This window comes from Tenrec ecaudatus, chromosome 3, assembly GCF_050624435.1.
Source record: "Tenrec ecaudatus isolate mTenEca1 chromosome 3, mTenEca1.hap1, whole genome shotgun sequence".
Classification (NCBI taxonomy): domain Eukaryota; kingdom Metazoa; phylum Chordata; class Mammalia; order Afrosoricida; family Tenrecidae; genus Tenrec; species Tenrec ecaudatus.
The window spans coordinates 168,841,397-168,857,233 of record NC_134532.1 but is presented as its reverse complement, the minus strand read 5'-3'; the positions used below and the strand labels follow the sequence as shown (position 1 = coordinate 168,857,233).

The 15,837-nt window shown below is 49.8% G+C and overlaps 1 protein-coding gene across 1 annotated transcript in view; it reads right to left on the bottom strand.

Moving 5' to 3' along the window:
- Window positions 1–1,071: 1,071 nt before the first annotated feature.
- KDR (kinase insert domain receptor) overlaps window positions 1,072–15,837 on the bottom strand; it is a 60,812-nt gene continuing 46,046 nt past the window's right edge. Inside the window, exons 25-32 of the mRNA XM_075543581.1 lie at window positions 15,003–15,125; window positions 14,743–14,854; window positions 14,400–14,499; window positions 13,894–13,999; window positions 12,425–12,576; window positions 5,750–5,849; window positions 5,022–5,107; window positions 1,072–2,712 (exon numbers count right to left, since the gene is read on the bottom strand). Of these exons, the coding sequence (XP_075399696.1) occupies window positions 2,490–2,712; window positions 5,022–5,107; window positions 5,750–5,849; window positions 12,425–12,576; window positions 13,894–13,999; window positions 14,400–14,499; window positions 14,743–14,854; window positions 15,003–15,125 (1,002 nt within the window). The 3' untranslated portion in view covers window positions 1,072–2,489. The remainder of the gene's footprint in view (window positions 2,713–5,021; window positions 5,108–5,749; window positions 5,850–12,424; window positions 12,577–13,893; window positions 14,000–14,399; window positions 14,500–14,742; window positions 14,855–15,002; window positions 15,126–15,837) is intronic.

The following is a 15,837-nucleotide window of genomic DNA, read 5'->3' as shown; positions in this document are numbered from 1 at the left end:
AATGGCAATATTGGAGCTGATGTTCGGCAAACAACCTCTCTGCCATCAGTGGATTCCAACTCATAGCAACCCTACAGAACCGAGTAGAACATCCCCGGTGGGTTTCCAAAACTGTCACCCTTGACAGGAGTAAAAAGCCTCATCTTTCTTTCTCGGGGTAGCTGGTGGCTTAGAACTATTATCCTCCTGGTTAACAGCCCAACGCATAACTCACTAAGCTTCCAGGGCTCCTGGTGGGCAAATGCTGTAACTGCTGAGTAGACCCTATCAGGAACTAGAAACAAGCTCTTGCATCATGGCTGGTGATTCTCACAGGCACAAGGGCATCTCAAAGGCCATGGATGCTGTTGGGATTTCTCACCACGTGCCTCACAGTCCGTGGTTCAGCAGACACCAAACACACTCTCACTGAGTCTATGTCAACTCTTAGTAACCCGACATAGGACTTCTGAGGTTGTGCATGTTTAATGAAGCAGACAACGTCCAGTCTCCCTCAGAGCAGCTGGCCAGTTTGAACCACCAACCTTGCAGTTAGCAACTCAGTGCTTATGCAGGAGCACCACCACCAGGGCTCCCTAACAGTCTCCAAAGTCCCATATATCATGCGCATGTCCAAGTGTCTGAATTATTTGTGTGCATAAGAGAAGAGGTGGGGAGGCATTAGACCTTAGTCAGTAATGACTTATCCTCAAAATCACAGTGATGATACTGGAACAATGATCTTTTCACTGCAAATACATTTAGGGACTTATAAAGTATAGAATTATTTTACTCGGATGTCTTCCATAAGGAGAACAAAGGAACGAGTGGGAATGGAAACCCATCACCCACCACCACACCGCGAGGACGGCACAGGAGCAGACTGGTCCATTCTGCTGGGCACTGACTGGGGCGCTCTGGGTCGAAGCCAACTCAATGGCACCTCGCCTCAGCACCACCACTTCCCGGATGTGCTCCGTTCTGAAGAGCATCCCTCTGTTTTTGAAGTGAGAGAAATGAACGGCACCGCAGCACAGCCGTGGACAAGGATGTCTCCAAGTATGTCAATGCATCTTTAATAAAATGGCGTCAACTGGTTGGAAGCACTATGGCCATTGTTATGCTACATAATACTGATACAAAATGTGAATAGTACAAAGCTCATTATATATATAATATAGGGCTTTAATATATTACATTTGTTTCTACATAAACAGACTATAAATAGATGTGCCATAGCATGATTTATAGTCACGGCTCCCAGCATCTCACACTATGGTACCAAACGATACATACATTTTTGTGTGTTTGTCTGTTTAAAGAATAAGGGAAGGAAGACAAATAGCTTTACATGTTAAAAGTCTAAATAAGACAATAGATGTTGTTAGAACTTTGGTTATAAAATAAATTTGAAATCTGGCTAATAATCATTCAGAGAGTAACCAAACCAAATCAGTTCTTTTGCTAGAGTGTGAAAGCCAAACAACTAGACGCTGGAGGGGTGGGGTGAGGTGGCGGGTGGGGACGAGGAACCCAAGGATGACTATCCTTCCTGAAGCTCCCATACCCCAGCTTCGACATTGAGCCTACTGCATCCAGTCTCAGACCGATCACAATGCCAACTGATCTGTGGGCATTCATCCAGAAGGAGCCAGAGGCGGGTTCAGACGGCCAGAACTCGTCCCCACGGCAGGGAGCCTGGGTCTGAATATCCTTTCATTGTGGCGTTCTGAATAAAGGACCAGTCTGGCAGACAAGAAGCCAGAGCTGCATCATTTCCTTCCTGGGGCTCAGCCAGGAGACACGTAAAGGCTGGAAGGAACTCTCATCAGGAGTCGGAAACAGCACAAGGAACTCGAATTGAGCCCAACTGGGAAGAGCACGCAACCTGGGAAGAGCAGTAACCTCGTCGGAGACCTTTACCTTTCCTTGCCCGTCCCACGGCCACCTCCACCAGGGGTTACCGCGACGCATCTGCAGGCCCCCGGTGCAAAGCAGAGCGACACCTTCTTTGCTGTCTATCCCCGTCCTGTGGTTACACCTGAGCGTAGAACCCGTTTCTTACTCGCAGCTTCCCAGATGGACTCAGCTCTACACGTCTTTCCCCTTGTCAACACCTGAAGCACCTGCATTGTCTGGTTTGCCTTCTCGTTTGGCAGGTGTTAGCTCCCCAGGTCGACGGCTACTTCCTCGAGGATGAAGCCATTTCTTGGGTTTTTGGTATAACCTACGATGAGACCCATGGTTGGGGCAACCTAACTGCTTTTTAGACGAATGGAAAGGAGAGGCAGTTCAACACTGGAAAAAGACACATCAACATTCTTGGGTCACAAACAGCTTCTCGGGGTAATGCTTGGGGGACTGGCTCCCTGGAGTCTGAGGTCCTTTCTGAAATGAAAATCAAATGTGGCTCCTTCCTGGTGGTGGACAGCACAACACTGGACAATCTGAACAGCGCCTCTCATGTGATTTCCAATCGCCGGGGTGGGCTGGGGCGCGAGCGGGTCCCTCTAGACCGGAGGAGCGAGGAGTGTGGTCCCAGAGCCCGACAGGAGCATCTGGCCCGGCCCGCCGGCGTGCGGCCCGATCTCCATCTGCTTTAACAGTTCTGCCTCCTCGCTGGAGTACACAGTGGTGTCTGTGTCGTCTGAGTGGTACCCGGACTGGTAGCCGCTCGTCTGGTTGGAGCCTTCAGACGCCACCGACTCCTTGCTCTTGCTGGGCAGCAGTCCACTGTGGAGGAAACGGCACCTAATGAGTTGTGGGAAGGCAGGCAGCGCTTGGCACCTTAGTGCCAGCCAACGCCCTACCCTGACCCCAGAGCCCAACCCGCTGCCGTTGAGCCAGTTTGGACTCGTGGTGGCCCCAGGCGCTGCCAGAGCAGCACTCCGGAGGGTTTCCAAGCTTCTGGCCTTGGGAAGCGGGTCTTTTCTTTTAAGTACCTCCGGGGGATTCAAGCACACAGCACTTCGCACCGCCCAGGGCCACCATGCTCAACCCCGAGTGCACTGGAATCTCCCCGGAGAGCCCAGAGGCCTCGCTCTGCCTGCCGTAATCAACACGCCGGGCTGGCCGGCCTATTGCCAGCTATCGGCATAAACCGGCCAGTTGGATGGACGTCCTCCTTTTCAGGGCTGAGACTTTCAAGCTTCACGGCAGATGAAAGGCAGAGCTCTCCTGCGTTTACAAAGGCCCCAGCCATGGGAGATACTATGGCCTTGCAGATGGACACGCTCGCCGACAGCAGTCCAGAGGTGAAGGGAGTCTTTCTCAATATTCAAGGGAACAAGGATGCCCCGAAAGGCCCCTTGTGCCTTGCCCCACACTGCCAATTAGGAGACAACAAGGCGCATGTGTGGTGTTTATAGGGTCCTTGAGCAACTCTAAGCTTTCATAACTGGAGGCTTGTGAGCAATCAAGCCAGACATGTCAAACACGGCTTCCCAAACCACATTCTTTGGAAGGACTGACGATCTGGATCATTCAGCAGCAACTAGCAAATGTTTTCAATGGCCAGAGAGGCTGACAGATGGTGACCATGGCTGGAGCTTAGCAATGTGGGCTGTGTTGATCTAAAACCTCAAGATTGATAATTTCTCAAGTCATTCAGAGGGTTTGGGGGTTTTCCCCCCCACTTGGTTCTCTTCACGGGTCTTTCACCCTAATTAAGAACTACTGAAAATATTTTAACTAGGTTCAGATCTATGGGTTAAAAATTATCTCAAATCAGCAATTCAATTTTCCTTTCAGTCCAAGCCCAACAGAGCTAGTTTATTGTCTCCAGAAATAACGTGGTGACACACACACAGTACCCCCAGACCAAACCCACGGCCGCAGAGTCCATTTGCCTTAAAGCGATTCTTTCAGGCAGAGCAGAACTGCTCCTTTGGGTTTCCACGCCTGTAAATCTTTATGGGAACAGACAGCCTCATCTTTTTCCCTCAAAGCTGGTGGTGGGTGTACTACTGACCTTGAGGTTGGCAACCCAAGGTACAGCGCAGTACATCACTGTATCACTCATCAAATACGTTTTTGAATCAATGAATAAAACATGATTGGATCTCACAATTTCTTATCTTGGATCTTCAAGCAGTAAATGTCCACAGTAGCACATTTTAATGTTTTCTCTCTCATAAGTATCACTCGATTATCCATACGTGTTCTCATTTAGATAACGTCAAGTCCACGCAGACCCACAGGAGATCAATTCTCACACACGGTGATCCTATAGGGCAGAGTACGACTGTCCCTGTGACGTTCCAAGACTAACTCTTTATAAGAAGAGAAAGCTTCGTGTCCTCCTGAGGAGCAGCTGGTAGTTTCGAACAGCTCACCTTGTGGTTAGCAGCCCAAGTGAGAACCCACCATGCTAACAGGGCTCTTTAATTAGATGATAAGTAGATCAAACCTTTCTCTATTCTTCCCTCAGAGTGAACCCTTTACAAACTGATTTATAATTTGTGGTGTTTTTAAATGCAGATTTCCATCTGTTTGTTTTTCTCAAAGTAAGCACCCCTATCCAAAGCAACTGGAAACTTCTACTGAGCCAACTTGAAGCAATTAGATCCAAATTAAACGTATTCCAATAGTTAACTCTGAAATAATACAGCCAATGACACGTAGGTATCTAAGCAAATGGATGTTGGCTTACTTACATTTAGCATTTCTGAAGTGCTGATGCACCAATTAATGTACAGATTTGAAAATTATTTAGTGTCCACTATGGTTTCGACCGTCTCGTTAGCATTCATGACCATAGCCAACGACAGCTTCAGCTGCCTCTTGGTATTGCGCTTGGCAGACAAACCCATGCTCAGAAATTCCCTAGATTTCACTCGTTCTCATATAAGCCGATCGAGCTCACTCCTTTCTTTCTGATGATTTTCAGGCGTGCCACTGGATGTCTGTGTTGGCTTTGTTCCACCTCTAATCATTCGGTGGATGCCCGTCTGCCCAATCAAGGAAGGCACTGAGACCAACTCTGCACCTGGGTTGGAAAGCCTGAGATCTCTACTGAACTCTGTCTTCTCTGTCTGGCTTACCTAAAGGATGGAGCTAATTTGGTTCTGTCTTCCAAAGTTTTCAGCTCTTCTGACGCAAGAACCATACCACTGTCCGTCTGGTTGTCCTTGTTAAAAGACAATTAAAAATGGCACCGTTGATGAAGTGTATACACTAGAACCAGTCATTTAATCAAACTGATATCTGAATGTCTGTTTCCCTTCGAGTCAGTTCTGACTCATAGTGACCCTAGATAACAGAGAGAGATGGACCTTCCTCAGAGGGGTTCCTAGGGGCAACTCACATGGGAGCCGATGGCCATGTCTTGCCTCCCACAGAGCGACTGGTGGGTTAGCACTTGACCACTACACCCCCAGGTCTCCTTAATCCTTCACAGGGAGGTAATGGTACCCAAGTCAGGCCTGGTGTAAGCACCACCTGCCTCTCAAAAGGAGATGGTAGGCTGGAGCAAGAGAAGGTTTTAGGAAGGAGATGCTGAGGAAACCCAATTCCAATCGCTTCTCCCCATACTACTCTTTGCTCTTGAATGAAATTCTGGATAAATCAAGACTATCTTGAACCAGAGTATTTTCTGGTGGAAAAACAAGGGAGCCCGATAAATTCCATCCCCAAAATGATCCCATGGCATTCCCTTTAAGAACAGCCTTATAATGAGGCCCTGAGACTCTAATTCTTAGGCTAATATTTATCTAGCTAATATTTCACCCTTTGTATTATTTCTAAGACTATTTTTAAAAGATGTACTTACATCTGGGATCACTTTTACTTCTGGTTCTTCCAACGGGATATCTTCGAATGTTTTGACACTCACAGGCCGGCTCTTTCGCTTACTGTTCTGTAGATATTGACTGCAAAAGAACCAATATTTACATTTTAGTGGTGGTACATTTGGCTGCAGATATCACAAGCAATACTGAAGTTCATTATCGTTCAACCACAAGTTTAATAGAGACCTTCCAAACATCCTTTGGAAAAAGAAAACCAAAGCAAAACACAATCGTCTTCCAGGAGCACACGTTGGAAGCTTCATTTCCTGTGGAAGCCCATTTTAAAGTATAATAGACGTGAGGGGCCTAGATGGGTCCTGTGCTTTTGAATCAGACTTCTGAGGACCAGGGCTGGACTAGAGACCTCCCCAGACTGAAGGATGGCTGTCTCTTTCTAGGCTTTCTCGCTGCGTGTGATTCTCACATTGAGCGATGGGCACAGGAACGGGTGTTTCCTATGTCCCTGGCCAACTCCCAGAAATATGTTAGGGAAGGCTCACAGAGCAAGTATTCAACAAAAGGTGAGCAGAGGAAACACCTTTGGGTTGCACTGAGCATGCTGAACCCAACCATGACCTGAAGACACCTCCTCTTTCTACAGTTAATCAACACTCGGGATGCATAGGCTAAAGAGCCCTGGTGGCATGGTGAGTTACATGTTCAGCTGCTAACTGAAAGGTCAGCAGTTCAAGTCCACTAACCGCTCTGCTGGAGAAAGAGGAGGCTTTCTGCTCTCACAGTTACCATTCATAACCCCAAGGTGCTGTGAGTAGGAATGCACTCCGTGGCAGAGCTCTGGTTGGCACATGGGGGGGGGGGAAGTGGGCTGAGACGTATGACACCCCTTTTCATTCCAGGAGGTGTTGGTATTAGGAAAGGATGGGGGTTCGATAATCATGATGCCCGTTTGGTCTATTTCAGAGTTAGTTCCTGACAACAGGAACTTGGACAAGTTGTGACTCTCTATGCCTGTTGTACCATCTTTAAGATGGGTCGCCAGCAGAAATCCCTGTCTAGGGTATTCGAAGGATGAATGAGGTGGGGAATGTTGGGCTTGGCGCTCCTAAGAGGGAAGAGCAATGCTCTGGCCATCAGCAAGTATTTGCTTCTTTGAATTCCAAACGGTACCAGTTTCCTTCAGAAAGCCAAAGAAGAAAACCGCTCAGCTAACTTATCATCAGTTCCTCAGGACTGCCCCTTCTCACTCTCGGGCGTTGCAGGTGTTCTGCGTAACCCTGTCAACAACCTAAGTGGAGGGAAGAGAAGTGAATTCCACAGGAAGGGCCCGTTCAGACAGGACCGTGACTCTTCACGACCATCCTAGCCACTCCCACCACAAGCTATGGACAGGGGCATTGTGCCCTGAGCCCAAAGGATAGGAACGGATGTTAATCTCTCCTAGCTTACAGTGGACAGAGAATTAGGTTCACCAGTGACGTTTCACTCGGGTAACTCCACAAGATGAGGTTATGACACACTGCGAGAGGGAAAAGTCTATCTTCTCCTAGGCTGCATTCACAAAACCATTGGTTCCCAACAGCAGCAGGCATTGCGGTTCATAATTCACTCATCCACGGCGCTCTTACTGAGACCTAATTGCATGCCAGGTATTGTGGTAAATCCTGTCCAACTGTCAGCTCATAGGATCTTCACAGTGGCACCTCCAAATCCCATGGCCATGGGGTGGATCCCAACTCGTTGGGTGGATGTTATTATTCCCACTTTCCGGGTGTGTAAAGTTCACCAGCTTGTCCAAAAGTCACATCGGAAGAATGTTTGCCTTATGAGTTGAGAGCCATGAGAAGCCATTGAAGGGTTTTAAGTATGCGGATGACAAGGTCAGGTTTCCTGCGGAAATGCAGAGAATGGATAGAAGACTAGACCAGAGGCCAAGCACCCAGTGAGGGGCTGTAGGGCTCACTGGGGATAAAAGAGCACCCTGGATAAAGGGCGTTCGTGCCCAAGGGGCTAGGAGTCGTGAGCGGATTCCAGGGATAGTGGGGATGTAAAATTAGCTATTTTCAGTCAGTAAATGATTAGAGGTAAAAAAATTAGTGAGGGAGGAAACTAAGAAAGAGGGGGGGGTAGGTGAAGAGGGAGGAAGTGGAGGGACTCAAACTTAGGTCTCTAGACTCCGTCGGCCGTGTGAGGCTTCTTCCACCCATTCCCCCTGAGCTCCCCTTGGGAGACGATCAGGAAGGAAGGGGAGGCAGAGGGCGGCACACACAATCACTCGAGTCTTTATGACGCACTAAGGATGAGCTCAGTCCCTGGGGGTACAGAACGTCTGTGCTCGACTGGATTTCCTAACGTCAAGGTTGGCAGTTCCAAGTCAACCGGTGGTCCCGTGCCCAAAAGGCCTGGGAAAGATCACAGCCAAGAAAATCCTGCGGAAGTGTTCCACTCTGTCGCACACATGAGGTCCCCGCAAACCACGCTGGATTAGCAGCAGTGGCCTGTTGGATGTTTCTTCTTATGTGCACAGCACTATTTGATCTGCCACGTGTGTACAGATGGTGAACAGTCAGAAGGGCAAGATATACAACAGACACGGTTCCATTTGAACCACTCTGATACCAGGGCAAATCTGCTGGGCAAGCCATCTTTACAGGGGTAAAGAGCAAAGAGCTCACATTGAGGACACCTTTGCACCTGACCCAGGCCATACTTTCAACCACCTCAACTGCATGCCAGCTGGAACACGGAAGAAGAATGGATTCATGTGAAGTATGAGGTTGGTGAAGAATGCAGAAAGTACCAGGGACTCCCTGAAGAAGAAACCCATCTGTCCTGGAAGCAGTATGGCCAGGATGCTCTTTGAAAGCAAAGATGGAGAGACTTCATCTCCTGTACCATGGACGTGTTGTCGGGTGACCTGACCTTGTCGAGAGAGAGAGACCAGTCTCTGGACAAGGACATCATGCTTGGGAAAGGATAGGGGTATCGAAAGAGAGGAAGGCCCTCGACCAGATGGACTGACACAGTGGCTGCAACAACGGGCTCAACCATCACAAGGATTGGGAGATAACATAGGACCGGGTATGTTTCAGCCTCTTGTCTCGATGAGTCAGAAGCCGCTCAAGAGCACTTAACAGTAGCAGTATCAGAGCCAGATCTGGGAGCAGCCTGACCAGGAGGCAACCCAAGCACTAGCCTCCAATGAATAGGTAAGCCTTGCTAAACATAAGCCCCAAATGAAGAAAACAGCACGTCCCCAAAACCTTTCAGTGGGCCCCAAAGACCTTCCAGTGGGCGCAGGCTGAAAAGAGAGCTTTGAAAAGCTCCTTCGAGTGGGAGGAGCAACTCCCAAAGGGCCATGATGGTATAACAGATGGTCACGAACCCGCCTTCAAAGAAACGTGCGGCCGCGAAGGTGTGCTTTCTGGCAGGAGGCATGCCAGTCCGGGGCCACGGTGCTCACCTGGGGATGCCAGAGACAAAGTCAAGTCTAGACACTGGTGGTCCTTCCCCTTCAACCCTCTCCTCCCACACCATCTCAGTCCTTTCTCTAAATAAACAGTGAACACAGATTTTTAAAATAGTTTAAAGAGCAACACATTGTGAAGCCGGCACCCACTGAGACGCTCTGTCCAGTCCATCTGTAATGCAGGGGAGGAAGCAAGTGAGGAAGGCTTCTTGGCTGAAACATGCAAGGAGAAGGCACAAGATCCTCGAGGGGTACCCCAGGCTCAGCAACCTCTCCCCGGCGAAGCTACAGTGGGCAGACGCACCCAGGCTGCCTGCCTTTGAACCCAGAGACCCAGATGATAAAAACACCACCGTGGAGTCTTACTTTGAGAAAAGGAAGATGGGTGTGTGTGTGGGGGGGGGTGGGGAGGCGGTGCTGGGAGGGGATACAGATAAGCGATTCCAGTTTCCGTTTGATTTTCTGGGGGGGGGATTGATTTTGGTGGGTTTTTTTCCCCCATATCATATCAAAGAGGAATTGGCCTGGAAGGACACATCCAAGACTCGCCGAGAGAAAATCGGAGCCAGGCCTGTGTCCAGAACATGGTGTCACATTTGTCCACGCGTCTGGGGATAAATGTTAGCAGTCCTCTTTTCTATTGTTTTCAGATCCAGCACCGCATTTGGCACTCCGCTTACACAGCGATGACTTCACCTCCTCTCAGCACCAGATGCCAAACGCCCCTCGAGCCAGGAGGCTGCCTGCCGGTGGGGTCTTCACACTACTCAGTCTCAGGAAAAGACCAGGAAGATAGTTCATGACCAAGTGGCTGGCCGAGAAAATACAAGGCAAGTTTGTGTGGGGCCAATCAGAAAGCAGCTGAACTTCAATCAGAAGGTGCATGCTTGGGACTGTTCTGCAGTTCCCAGCGTCCTCCCTCTCCCAGGGCCTCCCTCGGGAAGGGAGAGCACAGCTCTCCAGGATGCGATGGTCAGCCAATCACTTTGTTGTTGCTGGCCGGTGGCGGGCGGGCAGTCCATTCCGATGCCAAAGGACCCCACGTGACAAAGAACCTCGTCGGTGGAGCAGTGGTCACATGGACTGCCAGCCAAAAGGCCAGCGGTGGGAAGCCACCAGTAGAGAAAGCACACCCCTGGGGGGAAGGACAAGGCTTCCTCCTCCCGTAGAGCTACCATCTCAGAAACCCACAGCAGCATCTCTATGGGCTCGAGGGAAGAGAGTCTGTTTGGGCCTTTCTCCCTGGGTTCCACCCACCAACCTTTCAGGTAAAAGCCAGGTGCTTAACCACGTGCCACCAGGGCTCGGCAGCACGTCACGTAACAGCCGCCGTTTGTTCAAGTGCTTCCTAAGTGCCTGCCATTTAGAAACTCCTATACCTCGTAATCCTCAACAACACCCACTGGAGTACAATGGCAGTGACCTCTTCTCACTTCACCCAAGAGGAAACTGACCGGAAGGTTTAATGGTCCGCCCAAGGCCACACAGCTACTAAGAGGCAGCGTCGGAGCCCAATCCAGTCCATCAGACTCTGAAATCTAGATCTGCAATCCATGCACTGCTTCACCCCCTCGTAAGCTCTCGGCGTCTCCGGTTCAATACCCACGTCAAAGCAGAGAGCAAGTTTCTACCTCTGGCAAGGATTGCGGAAGCCGAATAGGTTCATGACCAGGCTCCCAAGTTCTTGGCTTAATGGAATGGGCGGCTCAATGGAATGCATTGGACTCCCTGCATTCTAAGTGCTCTTCTCTCTCCTCAGTGTGGTGTGCAGCGGTTACGTACTGGGCTGTGACCCACATGGTCAGCAGTTCGAAACCACCAGAAGCTCCACTGGAGAAAGACAAGACTTCCGACACCTGTAAACCGCTACAGCCTCAGAAACCCACAGCGACTGGTTGGGACTGGAAGGCAGTGAGCTCGGTTCGGGTTTTCTCACTCCTCACAGTTTCCCCGCTGCTCTGGATGACTTCCGTGGGGAAACTATCCCTGGGCAGCGCCTCCTTGACATTGGCTGTGATCTGATAACCTAGCAAAGCCCTCAAGACGCAGTCACAATTCTCTCAGGAGGACTGACTGGGCCTGTCCTTTCAGGGATCCAGAATCTCTGGGAAAGCCTCTATGGGATTCACACAGTTAATATGCCAAGCTGCCAACCAAAAGACCAGAGGTTCCAGTCCACCCAGAGGCACCACAGAAGAAAGCTCTGGCAACCTACTCAGCAATGAGCCCTGAGAGGCCCTGTGGAGCGTAGTTCCACTGGGACCCACATGGGGTCTCCAGGAGTCAGAATCAGCTGACAGGGACTGGTTTGCAGTGACATAGGGGGCTGCATACGAACTGGGCTGCTAACCACAAGGACAACAGTTCGAAACCACCAGCGACTCTGTGTGAGAACAAGGAAGCTTTCTACTCCCGTGAAGAGTCACGCCTGCCAAAACCAGCAGGGGCATTTCGACCCTGTCCTGTAAGGTTGAGATGAGTGGACCAGGAGAATGAGGGGCATTCAAGGCAGAAAACACCTGAAGAGATTGGAAAAGAAACAAAGGGAAGTGGAGCCGCTCTCTGGCTCAGTGAGCAAAAGGCAATGTCAACGGCAAGCTGTGGTGAGCCCGACCAAGTCTTTCCTTATGCACAGGTGCCAGGGGCGAGGGAAGAGAAAGCCACCTCTGAGCCCCTTCCCGCATCAGAAAAGGTTTGCGCTGCATGTGTCTTTACATTAGCCCAGACGCCCCTCAAAGACAACACAGACAGAGGCTGGGAGGCAGACCTGGGAGGGACGACGGATGGGGTGTCTGGTCTTGTGGAGGGCACTCCCCCCCCACCCAGGCATGCTGCAGTGCAGCCAGAGAGGCCTATTCAGTTGTCCTCTCTGCACAGAAACCCTTCCTCGGCCACTGAGCTCCCACCAGCAAAAGCAGATGGGGTGCCGTTTCAGGGCAGATGTCCTTGTTGAAATTGGTCTCTGAGATGAACCCACTGTGGCATTCCAGCTATGTGCAGCCGCAGGGCTTGGGATGCCGAGAGAGCGAGGTGTGGTGACAACGTGGGGTACAGATGGGAGCGACTGCACCTCCACAGGCCTTCCTCCATGAGCATCCCCTTCCCGTTTCTATCTGTCTCGGGCCAGGGGTTAGCTGAGGAAGTGGGACGCAGCAGCTGCATAGATAGTCTTCCACCCCCCGAGCGCAGCCTTGAAGCCCTGCCCGGGGAAGCTGACCAGAGAGCGTACCTGATTCCTGCTGTGTTGTCATAATGGAATTTGGGGTCACACGCGTCCTCTTCCTCCATACAGGACACAGGCGAGGTAGGCAGAGAGAGTCCAGAATCCTCTTCCATGCTCAAAGTCTCTGAGATTGGAAGGACAATGTAGTCCTTGCCATCCTGAAACGACACACAGAGAGGGTGCCTGTGATGGCTTGTCATGCAAAACCAAGCCACGGGGGCTTCGTGTCTCCGGGACAGCTTGTCTCCGATTCCACATGTGGAACGGTAAACAACACTGCAAAGACTGCCGGCCGAGAACAGGACAAGAAAAGGGCCGCTGAAACACACGATGAACCATCGGATAATAGGGCAAAGGTCAGGGGAAGATGGTTGCCATGGCAAATGAAATGCCGTTTTCCCTAGAAGGTTACCGCAATGTTCTGTTGTTTAAAAAAAAAAGCAAACAAGGAAGAAAACAAAAACTCGCGGTGTGTCGAAGGAGCTAAACAATGGGCATCCACATGGCAAGATGGGAAGGACAGCGCAGGCCCGACCGGGCAGTGCTTGGTCCTGTTGGGCACAGGGTCGCCGAGAGTCGGAACAACTGGACAGCACCGGTCAACGAGAGCCGCCCTTCTCCGTCGCTTTGCCAGCTCCTTTGGGCGTTTTCCTGCTTTCACTGCACGCACTCTCACAGAGGAGCACGGTGACGGCACGGCTGGCTGCCATCGTCTCTGTACAGCTATGCAACCTACGTGACATGGAGGTGATGACACGCCCCGACACACACACTGCACGACTTAGGTCCTTAAAGGAGCATATGCCATCCAGTTTGGGTCTCTGCATTGCAAGGCAATGAAGACAGAAGGACAATGGTCTACAGAAAAGCAGCAAGTGGGCAGGGAAATGGGTCTTCTGAGAAAAGGGGGCACAATTTAGCCAAGAGAAGGGCTTTTCTATTATGTTTAAATGTTTGGGAGCTGTATTGATTATATATATATATATATCTCCTATTGCCCTTCCCTCCCAACACACACTCACAGCTTTTAGAAAGAAAGACGGGAGAAAATTGGCTTCCATTGTAGTCAGGGGCATTGCTGGAGATGAAATAACCTTCCAGCAGAATTGGCTACAACTCTGAAATCCTCTAGGGGCGTTACAGGAGCTTGGGGTTTTTATCAAGCAAAGAGCTAAGTATTTTGCAAAGGCTTGGATGTGTTTTTGCCTGAAGACATTATTAAAAATTCCTTGAATGCCTTTTCAATAATAATCTTCCGTGGATCCACCAGAGGTTTTTCCCCCACTCTGGAAAAGCCTGTGGAGAGTTGATGTCCTCTCGTGATGAACAGGGAGGAATAAGAGTGGTTGTGCGTTAGCACCTTGTCCGTCTGAAAGTGCAGAGGCAAGCCTGGTAGCCAAGGGATGATCCACACGGTAGGGAGACCTGTGCCCTAAGTATCCTTTGTTCAAGCGTCTCAGATGGAGGTTACAGACCTGCTGGGCATTAGCTTGCAATAGATTTCCCAGATGTTCCACGAGCTCCGAAAATGTAGGTCTCTGATTGGGCTCCCCATGCCAGCAGTCAAGCATGGTCTGGTACCTGGAAAAGCAAGACAACGATTTCATGCACTGGCTCTTCCCTCCTGATCTGATGCTAGAAAAAAGCAGTTGAATGAGCGAGCTCTTACAAAGAGCCCACCAAGAGCAGAGGTGGTCGATGGTGACCTACATAAGACGCAGATCTATAGGTCAAAACTCATGTGGAGAAAAGGGCACATTACCACCCAGTGTGAAGCAACAGTTAAGGGCTGGCACAGCTTCTCACGCAGGGCTGTTCGAAGACAGTAAGCGACAGCTTTGCATTCAGGATGACGAAGCAAGGCTTCCAGGAGGAGGTGGGTCACCAACTGGGCCACGAAGGAAAGGTCACACTCGAAAGTTCTAAGCAGGAGAACGTGTGGACAAAGAAAGAGGCTCGAAGGAGACTTGGAAAGTCTTACATTTCTGGTGTGGTGTAATCGGGGGCCCTCATTCTGGTTCCTTCTTTCAGTCGCCTACAGAATTCCTCATCAATCTTGACCCCGGGGTAAGGAGAAGCTCCTAAAAGAAAACATGAGCGGGACATTGTTGGATTTGACTTTCTCCTTCCCCTATTCCACTGATTCTAGATCTATTATCTCTCCATCCATCCATCCATCCAACAACCCAGAGATTCCAAGTGACTTCCACTCCATAAGCAGGAAATGAAAGAGGCAAGGCATCTTGAGGCTAACTGACTTCATTATGATTATTATTATTATGTGTATTTATTTATTTTAGTCTGGGCAAAGAGAAGTGACTCACCTAAGGAAAATATTTCCCAGAGCAAAACACCGAAAGACCAGACATCACTCTGAATCGTGTACACTCTGTCGAAAATTGTTTCCGGGGCCATCCATTTCAAAGGGAGCCGAGCCTGTCAAAGGGGGCCAAAAGCAGTCCCCAAGTGAGCCAGTATCTCAAGAAAACAATTCCCCTTTGTTTCTGAGCACAGGTTTCCGAAGCTTGCTACCGGGAGCTTGGATTCCAAAACTTAATAGATGGCTGGGGTCTTTGAAACTTACGTCTCCTTTTCTGACGTAATCGGGATCTTTATAAATATCACGAGCCAAGCCAAAGTCACAGATCTTAACCACGTTCTTCTCCGACAGGAGGATATTCCGAGCAGCCAGGTCCCTGTGGATGCACTGCAAAGACAATCGTTTGTGCATTAGGTCCGCGCGCAGCTGATCGCTTCTACATCTGTGGTGATCTCACGCTTGAAGAAAGAAATTCCACATCAGAAAACCAACTGATTAACAAGGATCTTTTATCAACACTTCAGGGACGAAGGAAAAGAAAAAAAAAATAGCCTGAGCCCTTCATTGAAACACACATCTGCTTATCCCATAAATAGCCCCAGGCTTGGGAGTTCAATAAGTAAGTTATAATATGATGGGCGAGTCATAAATAGATTTCTCTGGGACACAATGAAGAGTGTGTTTCTAGTCACATCCACACATCCCCTTTGCCTGGAGCCATATATGGCCAGAGTGTGTTGTCCTAATGAGATCGCAAAGCTGGGATTTATTTTGAGCGAATTCTCAAATGGGGATTCACACTGGTTTGGTGCGCTTTGTCAATTTCCCCATTCCACTGGTAACTAAGATGAACTTGGCTCTCAAAGACACTTCCCAGTGGAGCGCACTGTGTTTTCAAGTGTTGGATTATCACTGGGGTGGATACTGCAGTTCAGTTGGCCCTGACCCACGTACAAGTCCATGTACAGGGGATGGGACGGGTGTGAGCCTCTGGATTCTCATTGGCTGATTTCTCAGGAGACCATCTGGGCTTTTTCTCCAACCATGTTAGTCCGGAAGCTCTGCTTGCACCAGAGCAATACACACGCCTCCCCTGACA